This window comes from Quercus lobata, unplaced genomic scaffold, assembly GCF_001633185.2.
Source record: "Quercus lobata isolate SW786 unplaced genomic scaffold, ValleyOak3.0 Primary Assembly Scq3eQI_146, whole genome shotgun sequence".
NCBI lineage: Eukaryota > Viridiplantae > Streptophyta > Magnoliopsida > Fagales > Fagaceae > Quercus > Quercus lobata.
The window spans coordinates 1-21,686 of NW_022154854.1; the positions used below are offsets into that span (position 1 = coordinate 1).

At 32.7% G+C, this 21,686-nt stretch overlaps 2 protein-coding genes across 2 annotated transcripts; one reads left to right on the forward strand and one right to left on the reverse strand.

Annotated features, from left to right (window-relative positions):
* Nucleotides 1-180: 180 nt before the first annotated feature.
* Nucleotides 181-1,328, reverse strand: LOC115973510 (metalloendoproteinase 3-MMP-like). The gene has a single exon (XM_031093776.1). The coding sequence runs from the start codon at nt 1,301-1,303 to the stop codon at nt 371-373; it is 933 nt and encodes a 310-aa protein (XP_030949636.1). The 5' UTR covers nt 1,304-1,328; the 3' UTR covers nt 181-370.
* A 12,561-nt stretch (nt 1,329-13,889) lies between these two features.
* On the forward strand, nt 13,890-14,984 carry LOC115973509 (metalloendoproteinase 2-MMP-like). The gene has a single exon (XM_031093775.1). It carries the CDS (start codon nt 13,915-13,917, stop codon nt 14,845-14,847), a length of 933 nt encoding a protein of 310 aa, XP_030949635.1. The 5' UTR covers nt 13,890-13,914; the 3' UTR covers nt 14,848-14,984.
* The last annotated feature ends 6,702 nt before the right edge of the window (nt 14,985-21,686 follow it).

Genomic DNA, 21,686 nt, shown 5'->3' on the forward strand with positions numbered 1-21,686 from the left:
ATATATATATATATATATATATATATATAAGTGCAAATGGGTTAGCCTAATATCACTTAATTAATTAAGTCGGTTAGGGATTAGAATTTTTTTTTTTTTTTTTAATTTTTTGAGAAGAGGCTAGGTACGTATTAGAATTTGAAAGCAAACCAAAAACAAGAGTCTTAATAAAAAGGAACATTTGATTGCAAGTTATAATTAAAACAACTTTAATAAAGGTTACACAAAGTGGATCCTCAATCCGAACAGATAATTATAGCGTAAGCCTTGTAGCACCATCACGATTTATTTTGACAGTAGATGGCAAATGTTTTATTCTCTTTATATATATTAGTACGTACGTAACTGAAGATTCCACCATCTTGGACACTTAAACATTATATAAGGCTTTAATTCCATTGATATCATCTCTGTCCAAACCTTTGGTCCCTCCTGAAGCAATGCTAGGCCACATAATAGCCCCCTGAACATCGCTATGTCCGAGCCCAAGAAGGTGCCCAATTTCATGCAAAGCAACAGTCTGCAAGTCAAATTGACCTGGAACAGCTCCCACACTCCATTTGTCATCAGCATCATAATGGAATCTGCCATCAGTTGGAGCAAAAGCATGGGCAAGGACTCCACCAGGTCCATCAAAAGGGGCCCCATCTCCATGATCCCTACTTTGGAAACCAATTTTGATATCTGCCCTCCTGTCGTCTTGAGCTCGTGAGAATTTGAAGTGTGTGTTGGCAGCCCATGTTTGAAAAGCTTGTGCAACTGGGCTCATGGCTCTAGTTGGGGTGCCAGGGAGAAATCCATAGGTAAGGCTGTACTTGGAAGCTGGCCATTTCGGATTTCCAGGGAAGAAAGAATAGTGACTAACGGTGTGTAAAGAGCCATGGTAGTGTACATGTATTTTATTTTCTGAACGCATCCAATTTGTACCATTGATGATATCAGCCACACCACAACGAGGTATCATCATGTTGGATACTGTTTTGGCATCCAAAGTCCCAGTGGGGTTGAGGTGGAAATTTAGCTGGTAAGTTTTAAGGGCCGACTCTAGGGGTTCATCGAAATCATCATCATTGGCATGGTTTTGCTTTATGGAATGGCTATATTTCAAGTAACCAAATTGTTCAAGGTAACTTTTCAGGACTTTGATGCCTGAGACATTCTCACCCTTGTGACATCCTTGTAGATGCTTGAGAAAATCAAAGGGTGATGATTTCTTGTTATTGGTGTTTCTTGAAGTTCCATGAGAAAGAAGAGGAAGAAGGAGGAGAGTAAATAAAAAGAGTGAAAATGCTTTAGGAGCCATAGCTGCAAAAGTTTGAAACTTAAGCACTTTGTTTAAGTTATGTAGAAGTGTTTTAGTTTCATTGCTATTTATAGATATTATTAACGGGAGGCTTCTTGTGAGATATTCTCATTATTCTCATGTGAATGCAAGGTTGATTATTCTTCTACCATGATGGTATGACTTTTACTAGCAAGATATGAGATTGAGAAGTGGCCTAGAGCTAGAAGTGGGCGGCCACTTGTAGACTCGAGGTCTAGGGGCCCTTTTTTCCCGAATTTCTACAACTTTTAAATTAATGCCACATACCTAACTGTAGAATTTGAGATTTATAATTTGTTGTGATGATAAATTGAGATTTGTGAATCATCATTTTTATGTAAGCTCACTGACCACTATAGAAACCATAATTCATTATACCTAATCACAAATTACCAATTAAATATTTTAAAATTTTATTATGTAGAGTGACTTTTGGAAAACTTTTTCAGAGCCATCAACAATTCAATAACTTTAAAGTTTCCTTCAATAAAAAAAATATATGCCCCTTCTTCCCCGAGCGAATTTACTAATAATAGTAGATCTCTTATTGAAAACATTATTGCATGATTTCCTATTTTGTCAAAATGTTAGATGGTAACTGAATTCAAATAAAATTATTTAAGACCATAATAAAAAGAAAGCCAAATTATTAAATATTCGTTTAAGGAAAAAGCTTAGCTACAAACTTGGTTGTAGCCAATAAATACAACTCCAATACATCCACTCAATATTTTTTTTTATTGGAAATGAATTTTGAGAAATTCATCATTGGATTGCATTATTTATTTATTTTTTATATACTTTATACTTACAAAATTTTTAGAAAAAAAAAATCAATAGCTATTTCTTAATCAAATATTTAAATTTCAAGTTTTTATAGTTTAAAATTATGAATAAAAAGTAAGTTTATGGATTGAATATTAAATTTAGAGAAGTGTTACGTCCACAACATTTTTACAATATTTTCACAACAAACTATAGATGGTTAATTGTTATTGGTTCAAATTTGAACCTAACACTAAGATTACTTTTTTGGTATAATAATAATATCCAGTAACAACCTGTCACTTAGGATTTGTTGTAAAAATGTTTTGGACATGTAATTCCTCTTAAATTTATTTTATAGAAAAGATTGAATAGTAAATAACAAGAGTCAAATGCGTATCACGTATGTTATACTTAAGGGTAAGAATTAGATACAATATTTATGTGCTGTTTTTTAGATTCCCTTCTTAAGATTCTACCATGTGGATTTTTTCTCATGGGAAGGAAGTGTATTTTTTAGTTAAGTAGCCAAATGGCTAAATCTTAAGAAGAGAATCTAAAAAACAATACCTAAATTTTATCCTATACTTAATTATGGTTATTGGTCATAATTAACTTTGACTGGAATGATTTCCACTAAAATATGACTTTTGGGTTGTGCAGTGTAAAGTTGTAATTTACAACTAGTTTTTGTTGGCTTTAATTTCGTGCTAAATTTGATTGTAATTTTGTTCAATCTTATGTACCCTATATTTCATGTGGGATTTATTTGTAAGGATTGTGTGTGAAAAAGAGAGAGAGAGTGTGAAGACTTAAGGCAATTGAAGACTAAAGCTGTTTTCGCGGGTATCTCGCGAGTAAGCTTCCCGCAAAGTGAAGCATGTGCCCTGCACATGACTGGAATGCGAAGAGTCAGGACAGGATGAAGACAGCTGGTTTTAGTGAGTGTCTCGTGGGTAAGGCCTTCCCGCGAGATACCTGCGAAACATTCTGTTTTGCTAAACTGTCATATCTGATACACACTTTCTGTACCCATACTATATATACCCCCATTACCCATATATGTTGAGGAGTGCTTCTGAGAGAAAACCCTAGCCACTATCCTTGAGAGTTAGAGATTGTTATACCAACATTTCTCTACACAATCTATTGTGGTTTTCCCTCAACTCCTACCTCTCCATTTTCATATCCTTGAGAGGTTGATAGTCCAAACACTTACCACACCCTTTCAGTGTGTCAAGTGAGGTTTTGGTGCTGCTGGGAAGCATTGGAAGAAGCCAAGTTTTGGCAGATGCAATCGGGCATATTGCGAGATCCGGAGAGCTAGACAAGACACAGTTCCGAGAAGTCTTGTTGGAGTAGGAGCTTGGAGAGCTTAGGTGCATTGGGTAGATTAGGCTTGGAGGATCTCTTGCTACTCGTGTATCCCAACTGATTATGGATCGATTTACTGCTTAGAGGGTGGCAGAGAGATTTTACGCCGAGTACTTTGGTTTCCTCTTCGATAACATATCAGCGTGTTATCTTATGTTTGCATTCTTCTTCCCTACTCTTTTAGCTTTCTTTTTACTGCTGTGTTTTAATGATTATGACTTAGAGTAGTTATATTGTTTATCCACTCACATTTACTCTATTCCGCACTTAGTATAAGTTAGACTAAAATCAATCAAGCTGTAATTTATAATTTTCACATTTACTTTATTCCGCACTTAGTATAAGTTAGACTAAAATCAATCAAGCCGTAATTTATAATTTGAGGGTCTAAACAGCTCGTGTTTTAACACATTTTTGAGCTTTCATGTAGAAAGTAGAAGAATGTAAATTCACCACTATATTTATTTTGGCTGGTAGTGACCGGGGATAAAATCATGACAAAAATATTATTAAAATAGAAAACCTAGACAAGTGACCACTGTAATTTTTAAATAGTTAATTATATCTCATATATTGAAAACTAAGCTCGTACCAACGGTTTGGCAAACATAATCTGAAGCATAAGTATAGAATGTACATGCTGAGATGATACTTGATAAATAAAACTAGCTTTATCACACGCTCTACAAATGCGTCAAGAGGGCTTTTTTTTTTTTTTTTTTTTTTTCCAAGAAAACATATAGTATCAAAATTTTTATTCATACCAATTCAAGTTTATGTGGTTAAACTAAGTCTTTTAATGAATGCCTACATAATCACCAAAAATTGTCCAGAAGTGAGAATGAAGACCGAAGCACGGAAAAAATGAACATTGAAATAACATGGAAGGCATTATTCATATGTGTGGGTTTAGGTGGGTTCAATTTTTCCTGGCTGATTTTATCTCACTACATCTACCACTTATTTGTGTTGACAAAAACCCCCCTGGGTTACAAAATTCCTTTTTTTCACTTGCCTAAAGCATAAACCTCAAATGGGTATGAAGAAAAATGTGAACGTTATAATTTTGTTTTTGAAAAAAATAGAGTTTGCGCATGGCATGTGCAATGACTTTAGTACTTAATACTTAATTATGATAATTGGTCATAATTAATTATGACTGGAATGTTTTCCACTAAAATATGTCTTTTGGGTTGTGTAGAAGCATAATTATCGGTATTATATGATACATGCTACATATTGTATCGTGCACAAAACATTTTGTATCATAACATGTCCATTTGTTTTTTTGGTTAAAATTTGTATTTTTATTTGAATCTAACATGTTGTTATACTTGTTTTTGACACTAAATTATTAGTTTACTTAATTTACCTCAATGAATAACATGTCCATATGGGTTTGTTTTTCCTCTTTTTCTCCTACAAAATTTGGAACTCTTACACTCCATTTTCATATTTGCATATTTCTTTTCTATACTATAAATAAGGTATTAACTAACAATATAATTCTTCTAAAAGAAACTAACAATATAATTACTTTTTATTTTTATCATTATTGTTATAATTCTAAGAAGCAATAATGCCAAGGAAAAAAATAGCCTTTATAATGAATTACCTTTATATATGGAATTTTTTCTGTATCTTACAATATATAATACCAAAAAAATAAATAAATAAATAAAATAATAATTCTATTCAGGATAGGATTCACATTTTAATCTCATGTATTGAAAACTAAGCTCATACCACCAGTTTGTCAAACATTATCTAAAGCATGAGTTTCAAATGTAGGTAATTGAATAATTGATAAATAAAACTAACTTTATTACACGCATTACAAATGTGTCAAAAGGGCCATTTTTATTCCCTCTTACTTTTAAGAAAAAACATAGTATTTAAAATTTTCATTCATACCAATTCAATGTTTATGTGTTAGCCAAGTAACATTTATGCATATTCCAATCACTGAAATAGTCCGGAGTGAGATGAGGCCAAGCCCCCAAATATGAACATATATATATATATATATAATTAAGATAAAATTCAATTAAATTTCAAATTAGAATTAAATTAGAATTTAATTTTGTGTCATGTGTCCCATCTAATGTAATTTTTTTATAATTTTTGTGTTAAGTGAGTTAATTCAGTGTAGAATACGAGAAGTCCAATAAAATAAACCTAGGTAATATATATATGAGTTAGGTTCAAGTTACACTTGGTGTAACTCTAAGCAATGTTACACCACCTAATAACTTGTTATTAAATTAATATTTTGAAAATCCAACCGTTGAATTACATTTTCTATATGTTCTTAACATGCATGCCAATTTTCATATCAATCAGATACTATTTATTTGATCCATAAACTCATATTTTATGCATTATTTTAAACTACAAAAATTTGAATTTTAACAATTGATTGATGACATGGATATTAATTTTTGATCATTTTGAAATTTTGCAAGTATAAAGAATATATAAAGATAATGTAATCTAACGGTGGATTTGTTAATATTCGCATCCAATTAAAAAATATCGAGTGGTGTAACATTGTTTAGAGTTACACCAGGTGTAACTTGATTAGAATCAAAACTAGATTTTGCCTTTGTTAGCTTTACATACAAATTAAATTGTTTTGATTTTTGCTATTTTTTTTTTTTTTGAATTAATGAGTATATTTTTTGCACTATTTCTATTTAGATATTTTAATTGTATGTGAAGATCTTGAACATAACTAACTTTAATTGAGCTAAATGATTCCGTGCACTTATCCCCATTCAATTTATATAGGAGATACGATTGAACCAATTTATTCTTTTATTTAGTAGGATTTCATGGACAGTGATAGTGAATTGATATTGTATATATAGTGTCAAATAGTGATTTTTAAAATTATATACATACAATAGTGTAATGAGAAACTTGGCGTAACAAATATCATTAAGCGTGAGTTTGGATACCAACGTTTCCAGCATCTGTGTTTTTGGCTAGGTCCCACAGCACTGTTCACGACCCAGCCAAAAACACAAAAATACGCATAGCAATCCATTTTTGGGTCCCACGATACTATTCACACAATTAAAAATTATTTTGCTACATTATTTTTAGTAATAAGTTTTCAGTTTTCAGCAAATAAGCGGTATCCAAATACACCCTAAAATTGCAAGGAAAAATAATTTTTGTAACTCCAAATGTCCTGATCAAACTAAATTCATATATATTTAATAACTCAAACTAACATCAATAGCATCACTACAATTCATTATTCATGTGGATAAACACATGTCGCAAGGAAAAATAAACACATGTTACAAACTAATTGAAATAATATGGAAGTCATTATTAGTGAGTGGGTGTAAGTGGGTTCAATTTTTCAGCCTAGATTTTATCTAATTACCACTATTTTTGTGATTCACAAATGAATAAATCTCACTTGGCTAACGCTAAATCTTAAATGGGTAAGAAGAAAAATGTGGGCGCATAGCAATGAAGTTATTACTTAGTTATGACAATTGGTCATAATTAACTCTGACCAGATTATTTTCCACTAAAATATGACTTTTGGGTCGAGTAGAAGTAGAATAATATAAAGAGGAAGTAAGTAGTTTGTTTTCGCTGTTAATTTTTTAAGATTATTTTTGGCAATTGGAAAATGAAATAATAGCAATACCACTAAGAAAAGGACTAAAAGTCTGAAACAATAGAAAAATGATTATTAACTTCTCTAGGTCCACAACGTTTTCAGAACATTTTCATAATAAATTATAAGTGCTAAGTTATTATTTGTTCTAATTTAAACATGTCATTGAAATTACTTTTTTGTCCACCAATAAGAACCCATAACAACTTGCAACATATGATTTGTTGTAAAATTGTTATGCATATAGCATTTCTCTATTATATTTACATGGTTGCTCACTTCCTCTTATTGTTTGTTCTCTTCCACTCTTCTCTGCATTCTATTTCTACACAACCTAATAAAAGGTCCAATTTTAGTGGAGATTCACTTTCTCTCTATATTCTAGATTTTGCACAACCCAAAAGTGCTATTTGAATGGAAAATTAATCTAGTCAAAAATAGTTATGACATCGTAAATTCTCTTCCTCTTATCTTTATTTATAATCGTAAATATAATATCTAAAAAAAAATTAGCAAAAATAAACAAACAAAAAAAAAGAAAAAAAAGAAAAAAAAAAGAGAAAGGAGAGAAAGAGAACAAACAATAATAATAGGAAGTGAGCAACCATGTAAATATAATAGAGAAATGCTATATGCATAACAATTTTACAACAAATCATATGTTGCAAGTTGTTATGGGTTCTTATTGGTGGACAAAAAAGTAATTTCAATGACATGTTTAAATTAGAAAAAATAATAATTTAGCACTTATGATTTATTATGAAAATGTTCTAAAAACGTTGTGGACCTAGAGAAGTTAATAATCATTTTTCTCTATTGTTTCAGACTTTTAGTCCTTTTCTTAGTGGTATTGCTATTATTTCATTTTCAAATTGCCGACAATAATCTTAAAAAATTAACAGCGAAAACAAACTACTTACTTCCTCTTTATACTATTCTACTTCTACTCGACCCAAAAGTCATATTTTAGTGGAAAATAATCTGGTCAGAGTTAATTATGACCAATTATCATAACTAAGTAATAACTTCATTGCTATGTGGGCGCATAGCAATGAAGTTATTACTTAAAAAAAAGTAATAACTTCATTGCTATGCGCCCACATTTTTCTTCTTACCCGTAACCCATTTAAGATTTAGCGTTAGCCAAGTGAGATTTATTCATTTGTGAATCACAAAAATAGCGGTAATTAGATAAAATCTAGGCTGAAAAGTTGAACCCACTTACACCCACTCACTGAATAATGACTTCCATATTATTTCAGTTAATTTGTAACATGTGTTTATTTTCCTTGCTACATGTTATCCACATGAATAATGAATTGTAGTGACGCTATTGATGTTAGGTCCCACAGCACTGTTCACGACCTAGCCAAAAACACAAAAACACACATAGCAATCCATTTGTGGGTCCCACGATACTATTCACACAATTAAAATTTATTTTGCTACTGTATTTTTAGCAATAAGTTTTTAGTTTTCAGCAAATAAGCGGTATCCAAACACACTCTAAAATTGCACGGAAAAATAATTTTCGTAACTCCAAATGTCCTGATCAAACTAAATTCAATTAGTTTGTAACAAATGGATTGCTATGCGTGTTTTTGTGTTTTTAGCTGGGTCGTGAACAGTGCTGTGGGACCTAGCCAAAAACGCAGACGCTGGAAACGCTGGTATCCAAACTCACACTTAATGATATTGGTTACGCCAAGTTTCTCATTACACTACTGTATGTATATAATTTTGAAAATCACTATTTGACACTATATATACAATATCAATTTACTATCACTGTCCATGAAATCCTACTAAATAAAAGAATAAATTGGTTCAATCGTACCTCCTATATAAATTGAATGGGGATAAGTTCATGGAATCATTTAGCTCAATTAAAGTTTGTTACGTTCAAGATCTTCACATACAATTAAAATATCTAAATAGAAACAGTGCAAAAAATATACTCATTAGTTCAAAAAAAAAAATAGCAAAAATAAAAACAATTTAATTTGTATGTAAAGCTAACAAAGGCAAAATCTAGTTTTAATTCTAATCAAATTTTCTCTAAACTTTGGTTATATATGGGTTTAAGTTACACCTGATGTAACTTTAAGCAATATTACACCACTCGATATTTTTTAATTGGATGCGAATATTGACAAATCCACCATTAGATTACATTATCTTTATATATTCTTTATGCTTGCAAAATTTCAAAGTGATCAAAAATTAATATCCATGTCTTCAATCAATTGTTAAAATTCAAATTTTTGTAGTTTAAAATAATGCATAAAATATGAGTTTATGGATCAAATGGTAAATAGCATCTGATTGATATGAAAATTAGCATTCATGTTAAGAACATATAGAACATGTAATTCAATGGTTGGATTTTCAAAATATTAATTCAATAACAAGTTATTGGGTAGTGTAAAATTGCTTAGAGTTACACCAGATGTAACTTGAACCTAACTCATATATATATATATATATATATATTACCTAGGTTTATTTTATTGGACTTCTCGTTTTCTACACTAAATTAACTAACTTAGCACAAAAATTATAAAAAAATTACATTAGATGGGACACGTGGCACAAAATTAAACTCTAATTTAATTCTAATTTGAAATCTAATTGAATTTTATCTTAATTATATATATATATATATATGTGTGTGTGTGTGTGTGTGTGTGTGTTCATATTTGGGGGCTTGGCCTCATCCCACTCCGGACTATCTCAGTGATTGGAATATGCATAAATGTTACTTGGCTAGCACATAAACATTGAATTGGTATAAATGAAAATTTTAAATACTATGTTTTTTCTTAAAAATGAGAGGGGAAAAAATGGCCCTTTTGACACATTTGTAATGCGTGTAATAAAGTTAGTTTTATTTATCAATTATTCAATTACCTACATTTGAAACTTATGCTTTAGATAATGTTTGACAAACTGTTGGTATGAGCTTAGTTTTCAATACATGAGATTAAAATGTGAATCCTATCCTAAATAGATTTTTTTTTTTTTTTGGTATATCATATATTATAAGATACAGAAAAAATTCCATATATAAAGGTAATTCATTATAAAGGCTATTTTTTTTCCTTCTTGGCATTATTGCTTCTTAGAATTATAACAATAATGATAAAAATAAAAAGTAATTATATTGTTAGTTTCTTTTAGAAGAAATAAATTATTAGTTAATACCTTATTTATAGTATAGAAAAGAAATATGCAAATATGAAATTGAAGTGTAAGAGTTCCACATTTTGTAGGAGAATAAGAGGAAAAACAAACCCATATGGACATGTTATTCATTGGGGTAAATTAAGTAATAATTTAGTGTCAAAAACAAATATAACAACATGTTAGATTCAAATAAAAATACAAATTTTAACCAAAAAAACAAATGGACATGTTATGATACAAAATGTTTGTGCACGATACAATATGTAGCATGTATCATATAATACCAACAACTATGCTTCTACACAACCCAAAAGACATATTTTAGTGGAAAACATTCCAGTCATAATTAATTATGACCAATTATCATAATTAAGTATTAAGTACTAAGGTCATTGCACATGCCATGCGCAAACTCTATTTTTTTCAAAAATAAAATTATAACAATCACATTTTTCTTCATACCCATTTGAGGTTTATGCTTTAGGCAAGTGAGATTTGTACAGTTGTCAATCACAAAAATAGTGGTAGTGAGATAAAATCTAGCCAGAAAAATTGAACCCACCTAAACCCACACATTGAATAATGCCTTCCATGTTATTTCAATGTTCATTTTTTGTGGCTTGGTCTCATCTCACTCTGGACAATTTTGGTGATTGGAGCATTCATAAAAGTTACTTAGTTAACACATAAACCTTGAATTGGTATGAATAAAAAATTTTGATACTATATGTTTTCTTGGAAAAAAAAAAAAAAAAAAAAAAAAAAGCCCTCTTGACGCATTTGTAGAGCGTGTGATAAAGCTAGTTTTATTTATCAAGTATCATCTCAGCATGTACATTCTATACTTATGCTTCAGATTATGTTTGCCAAACCGTTGCTACGAGCTTAGTTTTCAATATATGAGATATAATTAACTATTTAAAAATTACAGTGGTCACTTGTCTAGGTTTTCTATTTTAATAATATTTTTGTCATGATTTTATCCCCTGTCACTACCAGCCAAAATAAATATAGTGGTGAATTTACATTCTTCTACTTTCTACATGAAAGCTCAAAAATGTGTTAAAACACGAGCTGTTTAGACCCTCAAATTATAAATTACGGCTTGATTGATTTTAGTCTAACTTATACTAAGTGCGGAATAAAGTAAATGTGAAAATTATAAATTACAGCTTGATTGATTTTAGTCTAATTTATACTAAGTGCGGAATAGAGTAAATGTGAGTGGATAAAAATATAACTAATCTAAGTCATAATCATTAAAACACAGCAGTAAAAAGAAAGCTAAAAGAGTAGGGAAGAAGAATGCAAACATAAGATAACACGCTGATATGTTATCGAAAAGGAAACCAAAGTACTCGGCGTAAAATCTCTCCGCCACCCTCTAAGCAGTAAATCGATCCATAATCAGTTGGGATACACGAGTAGCAAGAGATCCTCCAAGCCTAATCTACCCAATACACCTAAGCTCTCCAAACTCCTACTCCAACAAGACTTCTCGGAACTGTGTCTTGTCTAACTCTCCGGATCTCGCAATATGCCCGATTGCATCTGCCAAAACTTGGCTTCTTCCAATGCTTCCCAGCAGCACCAAAACCTCACTTGACACACTGAAAAGGTGTGGTAAGTGTTTGGACTATCAACCTCTCAAGGATATGAAAATGGAGAGGTAGGAGTTGAGGGAAAACCACAATAGATTGTGTAGAGAAATGTTGGTATAACAATCTCTAACTCTCAAGGATAGTGGCTAGGGTTTTCTCTCAGAAGCACTCCTCAACATATATGGGTAATGGGGGTATATATAGTATGGGTACAGAAAGTGTGTATCAGATATGACAGTTTAGCAAAACAGAATGTTTCGCAGGTATCTCGCGGGAAGGCCTTACCCGCGAGACACTCACTAAAACCAGCTGTCTTCATCCTATCCTGACTCTTCGCATTCCAGTCATGTGCAGGGCACATGCTTCACTTTGCGAGAAGCTTACTCGCGAGATACCCGCGAAAACAGTTTTAGTCTTCAATTGCCTTAAGTCTTCACACTCTCTCTCTTTTTCACACACAATCCTTACAAATAAATCCCACATGAAATATAGGGTACATAAGATTGAACAAAATTACAATCAAATTTAGCACAGAATTAAAGCCAACATAAACTAGTTGTAAATTACAACTTTACACTGCACAACCCAAAAGTCATATTTTAGTGGAAATCATTCCAGTCAAAGTTAATTATGACCAATAACCATAATTAAGTATAGGATAAAATTTAGGTATTGTTTTTTAGATTCCCTTCTTAAGATTTAGCCATTTGGCTACTTAACTAAAACATACACTTCCTTCCCATGAGAAAAAATCCACATGGTAGAATCTTAAGAAGGGAATCTAAGAAACAGCACATAAATATTGTATCTAATTCTTACCCTTAGGTATAACATACGTGATACGCATTTGACTCTTGTTATTTACTATTCAATCTTTTCTATAAAATAAATTTAAGAGGAATTACATGTCCAAAACATTTTTACAACAAATCCTAAGTGACAGGTTATTACTGGTTGTTATTATTATACTAAAAAAGTAATCTTAGTGTTAGGTTCAAATTTGAACCAATAACAATTAACCATCTATAGTTTGTTGTGAAAATATTGTAAAAATGTTGTAGACGTAACACTTCTCTAAATTTAATATTCAATCCATAAACTTACTTTTTATTCATAATTTTAAACTATAAAAACTTGAAATTTAAATATTTGATTAAGAAATAGCTATTGATTTTTTTTTCTAAAAATTTTGTAAGTATAAAGTATATAAAAAATAAATAAATAATGCAATCCAATGATGAATTTCTCAAAATTCATTTCCAATAAAAAAAAATATTGAGTGGATGTATTGGAGTTGTAGTTATTGGCTACAACCAAGTTTGTAGCTAAGCTTTTTCCTTAAACGAATATTTAATAATTTGGCTTTCTTTTTATTATGGTCTTAAATAATTTTATTTGAATTCAGTTACCATCTAACATTTTGACAAAATAGGAAATCATGCAATAATGTTTTCAATAAGAGATCTACTATTATTAGTAAATTCGCTCGGGGAAGAAGGGGCATATATTTTTTTTATTGAAGGAAACTTTAAAGTTATTGAATTGTTGATGTCTCTGAAAAAGTTTTCCAAAAGTCACTCTACATAATAAAATTTTAAAATATTTAATTGGTAATTTGTGATTAGGTATAATGAATTATGGTTTCTATAGTGGTCAGTGAGCTTACATAAAAATGATGATTCACAAATCACAATTTATCATCACAACAAATTATAAATCTCAAATTCTACAGTTAGGTATGTGGCATTAATTTAAAAGTTGTAGAAATTCGGGAAAAAAGGGCCCCTAGACCTCGAGTCTACAAGTGGCCGCCCACTTCTAGCACTAGGCCGCTTCTCAATCTCATATCTTGCTAGTAAAAGTCATACCATCATGGTAGAAGAATAATCAACCTTGCAGTCACATGAGAATAATGAGACTATCTCACAAGAAGCCTCCCGTTAATAATATCTATAAATAGCAATGAAACTAAAACACTTCTACATAACTTAAACAAAGTGCTTAAGTTTCAAACTTTTGCAGCTATGGCTCCTAAAGCATTTTCACTCTTTTTATTTACTCTCCTCCTTCTTCCTCTTCTTTCTCATGGAACTTCAAGAAACACCAATAACAAGAAATCATCACCCTTTGATTTTCTCAAGCATCTACAAGGATGTCACAAGGGTGAGAATGTCTCAGGCATCAAAGTCCTGAAAAGTTACCTTGAACAATTTGGTTACTTGAAATATAGCCATTCCATAAAGCAAAACCATGCCAATGATGATGATTTCGATGAACCCCTAGAGTCGGCCCTTAAAACTTACCAGCTAAATTTCCACCTCAACCCCACTGGGACTTTGGATGCCAAAACAGTATCCAACATGATGATACCTCGTTGTGGTGTGGCTGATATCATCAATGGTACAAATTGGATGCGTTCAGAAAATAAAAAACATGTACACTACCATGGCTCTTTACACACCGTTAGTCACTATTCTTTCTTCCCTAGAAATCCGAAATGGCCAGCTTCCAAGTACAGCCTTACCTATGGATTTCTCCCTGGCACCCCAACTAGTGCCATGAGCCCAGTTGCACAAGCTTTTCAAACATGGGCTGCCAACACACACTTCAAATTCTCACGAGCTCAAGACGACAGGAGGGCAGATATCAAAATTGGTTTCCAAAGTAGGGATCATGGAGATGGGGCCCCTTTTGATGGACCTGGTGGAGTCCTTGCCCATGCTTTTGCTCCAACTGATGGCAGATTCCATTATGATGCTGATGACAAATGGAGTGTGGGAGCTGTTCCAGGTCAATTTGACTTGCAGACTGTTGCTTTGCATGAAATTGGGCACCTTCTTGGGCTCGGACATAGCGATGTTCAGGGGGCTATTATGTGGCCTAGCATTGCTTCAGGAGGGACCAAAGGTTTGGACAGAGATGATATCAATGGAATTAAAGCCTTATATAATGTTTAAGTGTCCAAGATGGTGGAATCTTCAGTTACGTACGTACTAATATATATAAAGAGAATAAAACATTTGCCATCTACTGTCAAAATAAATCGTGATGGTGCTACAAGGCTTACGCTATAATTATCTGATCGGATTGAGGATCCACTTTGTGTAACCTTTATTAAAGTTGTTTTAATTATAACTTGCAATCAAATGTTCCTTTTTATTAAGACTCTTGTTTTTGGTTTGCTTTCAAATTCTAATACGTACCTAGCCTCTTCTCAAAAAATTAAAAAAAAAAAAAAAAATTTCTAATCCCTAACCGACTTAATTAATTAAGTGATATTAGGCTAACCCATTTGCACTTTTATATATATATATATATATATAATATATATATATATATATATATATTTATTTATATGTTACAAATACTAAATGAATGCATTGTATTTATCAAGAGTAATAAAATATACATGAGTTGCTTTTATATAAGAAGCCCAGAGTGTGTAGTACAAATATGTGTGTTATACAAGTAAACAAGATGGGCCTAAGGCCCACAGCCTAGTACACATTAACAACTCTCTTCAAACTTAAGGTGGGTGTGAGACCAACTGGAGGTTGTCAACCAAAGCATGAAAGCGTTCTTTAGGATGTGACTTGGTGAAGATATCTGCAAGTTGATCTTTAGAGGAAATTGAGAACAACTTGAGAGCACCGTGGAGAAGATGATAACGAATAAAATAACAATCGTCACTTTATCCAAAAATTGTAATGTACCTAGCTAGTTTTCAATTTTTTGCGGTATCTTTCTCCTTTTACGTTTGACATGGGTCTACAAGTAATCATTTTAAAGGAAATAACATAATATTTATATGAATTTGAATTTATCCTAATTAAATGGTCTAAGTTTTTGTTAACTTTCAGACAAATTATGGTTGCCTTTGGTTACACTCACATTACAAAAAAAAAAAAAATTGGACTATTGCAGTGGGCCAAAACCGCCACAAAAGCCCAAAAAACCACCGCTAAAGGTCCGTTTGGCCTATTGCAGCGGGGGCTACTGCGGTAGTTCTACCCACTAGCATTGCGCAACCACAATAGCTCTATTGCGGTGATAACAAAAAAGCCACTATAAATGCACCTGTTATTGGCGTTTTTGGTTTTTTGCAACGAGCAGAAAATCGCCGCCATATGAGGTCAAGATTCATGTCAATTGACTTTTAGCGGCAAGTTATGCCCACTGCTATTGGTGTCCACCTTTAGCGGCGGGCAGAAGGCCATGTTATAGGGAGCCAATTAAAACGGACTAGTTGAACTTTTAGCAGCGGGGGGAAACACCGCTATATGTGTAAACCTTTTAGCAGCACCTTTAGCAGCGCTTTTTGACCGCCGCTATAGGTTTTTTTATTTTTTTATTTTTTCTAGCATGTATTAAAAACACTATTTTTTTTTTTTTTTTTACAGACCTGTTACAAAGAACCTGTAATAGTTTTAGCTCTACTAACACAATACCACAAATGCAACTAATTAACAACACCACAAATGTCTCCAAACTAACGTAATATTAACATAGAAATATATTATCAAATACATATAAACATTGTCTATACCGTTATCAAAGTTCCAAAGTATTTAAAAAAATCCTTCAACACTTTTGCAAGAAGATGCCCTTGGTACACTTTTGCAAGAAGAACCAGTAGTCCCAACTCCACACCTGCTGGTAATAGTATACTTAGTAGTGGTCACTCGTTTTGCAACTTTCTGCTTCAACCTGGCCACATCTGCTTCGGCAAGTGCAATGTCCTCTAGCTCAACCCTTGTCTTCACATTAGTTTGAAGTCATAAGCATGTGTTATACAAGCATTTAACATGAAAGGGAAAAGAAAACTACCTTAAGATTTATACAAACCTTAGAATCCATGCCACATGAATTGGAAAATTGTCCAGAAGACATGCTCAAACCGACTTCAAGTGTAGCTCTAAGATCTCTTTCAGCTTGCAACTGCTCTTGCAATCTTAAAACCTATAGTCATTTAAAAGTTAGAAGATACAAATGAAGTAGAAGGTGCAATTAATCTATGGTATTAAATATGCTCCACATGTAAACAGGCAAGGTCAATATGGCTTCAACATATAAGTGCTTGTGTGTTAAAAACATGTAAAAAATAAAAATAATAGTTACTTATGTCATACATTGATGCTACCATTACTTTTCTTCAAAGGAATACTGAGGAAGGTCAAACTGAAAAATAAGCCAGATGCTTAAATTGTAACAGATTCAAACACTAATGCATTAAGAGAACTTATCTATCACAAACCTCAAATATCTTAACTTTGCACCACTCTTTACCTATTCTAGAAGAACTTAGATCCAAGGCATAATACAATAACAAAATTCTAGAAATTTGTGCAAAATGCACTAGCATCTAACACACCAATATGCCAGAATGTATGAAAGGGCCCTCTTATGTTCGTTGGACAGCTAAAATGGCAATTGATCTCCAAATAGGAGTACCATGGGTCATGTGCAAGCAAACCAATGCTCTTGATCTAGTGGTTAGTTTTGCTTCTCAACTAAGACTACTACTTGTACTTATTAGAAACTCACCTACTAATTTCAAACTGTTCTCTTTGCTATATTGTAAGATTCAACTAATTGCATAATGGACCATGTTTTGCTTGTTCATTTAAAAAATTAAACTTGTAGATTAATACATGCAACGGGATTAGATGTGGAGAAACTTTTGGAGGACCCAACTCACCAAATAAGCCATCATTCTGGACAGAGAATTGGACTTCTTAGTATGATCAAATTTCTACATTGTTCCATTTTTTATGGGCAGGGGGTTTTAGTTAATTAAATTCCATTCAATTTTCTAGAGGAGTGAAAAGGAGCATTAATTCAGCTAGTGGAAACATTCTTGGGTTCAAATTTCACTAATAAGAATCAACAAAAAATCATGTTTGATACAAAAATTAAGTATGTGAAGGTTTTAGCAACTGTATAGTTAGTAAGTCTTTACAGAATAGTATCTCATAAGAAACTAATGGCTAGCTTCAAAAGTTTGGTACTAGGGGGATAATGAAAGTTAAATGGTTGCTTAGGAGTGATGATATCAATCTGAACTAGACTTAGAGGAAGGTACTGTAGCATCCTTATGGCTGTTCAATGATATGCTTCTTTTAAAAAGTAAAGTTCTTGTAGTTCAATTGTATGAAACTATGAATAAAGTACCAAATAGATTTAAGAAGAGGCTAGTGAGCTAAATCTATAGACATGAATCAACATTAGACAATATTCATTTAAAACAAAAACAAAAGCAAAAAGAGAGAGAGAGAGATTATCAAGTGACTAAACAATTTCAACAAAGGGAACCATACATGAAAACCAATTAGAGAGACTAAAAATCAAGCAAAGCTCCACTTCAACTAGAAAGATTTCTAGAAATAGAAAAACTACAAATGGCTTTTAAATCTACTAACCAGTTTCAAACAATTTTAAGGAGAAGAAACTAACCAGAGAGAGGTTTTGAAACTTTAAGACTCATCATCATTAGACTCATAAACATCATCGCTAAGCTCTTCATCATCGATAAAGTCTTGTTCAAGCAATTCATCCTCACTGATCAATGGTGTATCATAAATGGTTTCTTCTTCATTAACTCGAGCCCAAGCATGGTTGTCATTTGCATCATCGCATGCATCATCAGTAGTTATATTGTAAGGGACATTCTCAAGATAGGTACCCACTTCATCATCATCATCATGTGAAGCATTAATACCAACATTAAACATCTCTGTAGGTTTTGTTTTGACCACCACTGCCCAATCTTTATGTCTCACATCTTCCACATAAAATACTTGTGAAGCTTGAGATGCGAATACATAAGACTCGTCAATCAATCGACCACTCGTGTGTATCAATCGTGAAAAATTGACAAGGGGAAATCCAAACTCATATTTTTTGCATCCTTTCCCACTAATAACATCAACCCATTGACATTTGAATAGTACATATCGATACTTGTTAGAGTTGTTCAACTCAATAATATCGATTAGTACACTATAATAAGTAGCACCACCTTCAGTAACAACACAAACTCCACTGTTTTGAGTTTTCCTAGTTGCCTCAGAGTCTTTGGTGTGAAACTTCACACCATTTATAACATAACGATTGAACTATTTTGCTTCATTATCTGGATATCAAGCAAGCCATATGACTTTATCAGAGAGTTTCTTTTTCTCAGATGCATCCATTGACATCACCTAATATAGATAATGACATTTATTATAAGTATGCTATCTAAAGTGCTACAACTAAGTTTTATATATAAACATTGACATCACCTATTATAAACAACAAAGTTTGATATATATGCTTTACTTAAATAGTTCCTAAACCAACTGCAGAATTTCTCCATGTGCTGCTTTTGAATAACATCATCGGTTACATGAAAAGAGAAATCAGCCTTGATCTCTACTATGTGTACATTATGTAGACAAACGTGTTAGTGTTAAGTTAGAATATTGTACTTGAATGCCATGAAAGGATATGCAATGACATAATACTTACTCACAAAATGGGGTGATATCTTCACAATTGAATAGCACATAACAATGTGCTTGGATCCATGAATTTGAATCTAGTGTAATGCTCACCACCGCACCCATGGATTCCTCAACATTCTGTACAGGCCGATTGAATGCAGTTTCAACAAATTTAAAATAGCGTGAGCAGAATGCTAAGTATTCCTTTACTATATACCCTTCTACAATGGAGCCTTCTGGATAAGTTTTATTATGCACGTAAGACTTAAGTCTTGACAAGTACCTGTTGGAAAACCCAAGATCAATAACGGGAAATTGGTGTGAAAAAAAATTAATTAGATAGACAAAGTTACTATACGTGTTACCTCTCTATGGGATACATCCAACGATAATGAACCGGGCCAGCAACTTTGGCTTCGCTAGCCAAATGCATGACTAGATGTACCATCACTATAAAGAAAGAGGGAGTGAATATCCTTTCCAACTCACACAATGTCATTGCAATTCTCTTCTCAAGAGCTCCAAGTTCATTCACATTTAGTACTTTGGAACATATCTCCCTAAAGAAACAAGATAAGCCAATTAAAGGCCTACTCACTTCAGGGGGCAAATCCGTGTATTGCTATGGGAAAAAGTTGTTGCATTAAGATGTGATTATCATGGCTCTTCATCCCACTAATCTTGCATTCTTTGAGTTTTACTCAACGTGAGATGTTTGAAGAATATCCATTTGGCATTCTTACATCCTTCAAAACTTGCAGAAAACCATCATTTTCAATAGCATTCATATGGTAGCAGGCATGTGGCATACGTGTCTTATCATTCCCAACCTTTTCCAAGTGAAGTTCACTTCTTATACCCATATCCTTTAAGTCTTGACGTGCCTTCAAGTTATCCTTTGTCTTGCCATCCAAGTTCAACAATGTGCCAATTATATTATCAACTACATTCTTTTCAATATGCATCACGTCAAGATTGTGACACAACACATGGTCCTCCTAATAAGGCAAAGTGAAAAATATACTTCTCTTCTTCCACATAGTTAAGACTTCTTCCCCTCTTTTTCTTTTATTAGGCAAATTAACCGTTTTCTTCCCAAACACATGATCGACTACAGCATCCGTTTGTAACATGATTTCCCCTCTGAATACCGTAATAGGAGCTGATCTCGTATCAACATGCCCATCAAATGATTGTTTTTGCTTACGAAATTTATGATCACTATCTAAGAATTGCCTATGTCCAATGTAACTAAATTTCCTTCCGTATTTCAACCAACGAGACTAACTATAATAGTTACAAGGGGGACATGAAAAAGAACCTTTGGTACTCCAACCTGAGATATCACCATATGCAGGAAAATCATTTATGGTCCACAATAATGCAACATGCATTTGAAATGATTTTTTGAAAGACACATCAAACATTTTTACTCCAACATCCCATAACTCCTTCAGTTCTTCTACTAGGGGTTGTAAGTACACATCTATATCGTTCCCGGGCGAGGTTGGACTGGGAATCAATAATGATAGCATGAAAGAAGACCTTTTCATGCACATCCATGGAGGGAGATTGTATGGGATCAAAATGACAAGCCATGTACTATGAGTACTACTCATATTTCCATATGGGTTAAATCCATCAATTGCTAATCCAAGCCTCACATTACAAGGCTCGGATGAAAACTCTATGTACTTAGAGTCAAATGATTTCTAAGCTTCAGAATCAGCAGGATGCCTCAGTAACCCGTCATTCACACGACCATTGGCATGCCACTTCATATGATTGGCTATTTCAAGAGAAATAAATAGTAGTTGCAATCTTGGCTTTAAGGGGAACCACCGTAGGATCTTTGCAGGTTTCTTCTTTCTTTTCATGGAGGAAGCATTAGTATTTTGTTGACCTTTAGACTCATTACTTTCCCATCTTAAATGGTTACAATTCAGACAAGCTTCAAGATTGGCATTCTCCTTCCAATATAAAATACAATCTTTAGGACAAGTATGAATCTTCTCATAGCTTAAGCCCAAATCCTTAATAATCTTCCTAGCCTCATAACAATCTTTTGACAACTTAGCATTTAAAGGAAGAAAATCAAGCAAAAATTGCAGTAACATGGTAAATGATTTGTTGGTCCAACCATTAAGACACTTCATGTGGTACAAATGCAAAATGGCTGACAATTTGCTAAAATACTTACAAACTTCATAACAAGGTTGATTATCATCTTCAAGCAATTTCATAAACCGAAGTGCATCTTCATTAGGACCTTCTGCAGGACCTTCTGTGGGTTGTTGCACAATAGGGACTTC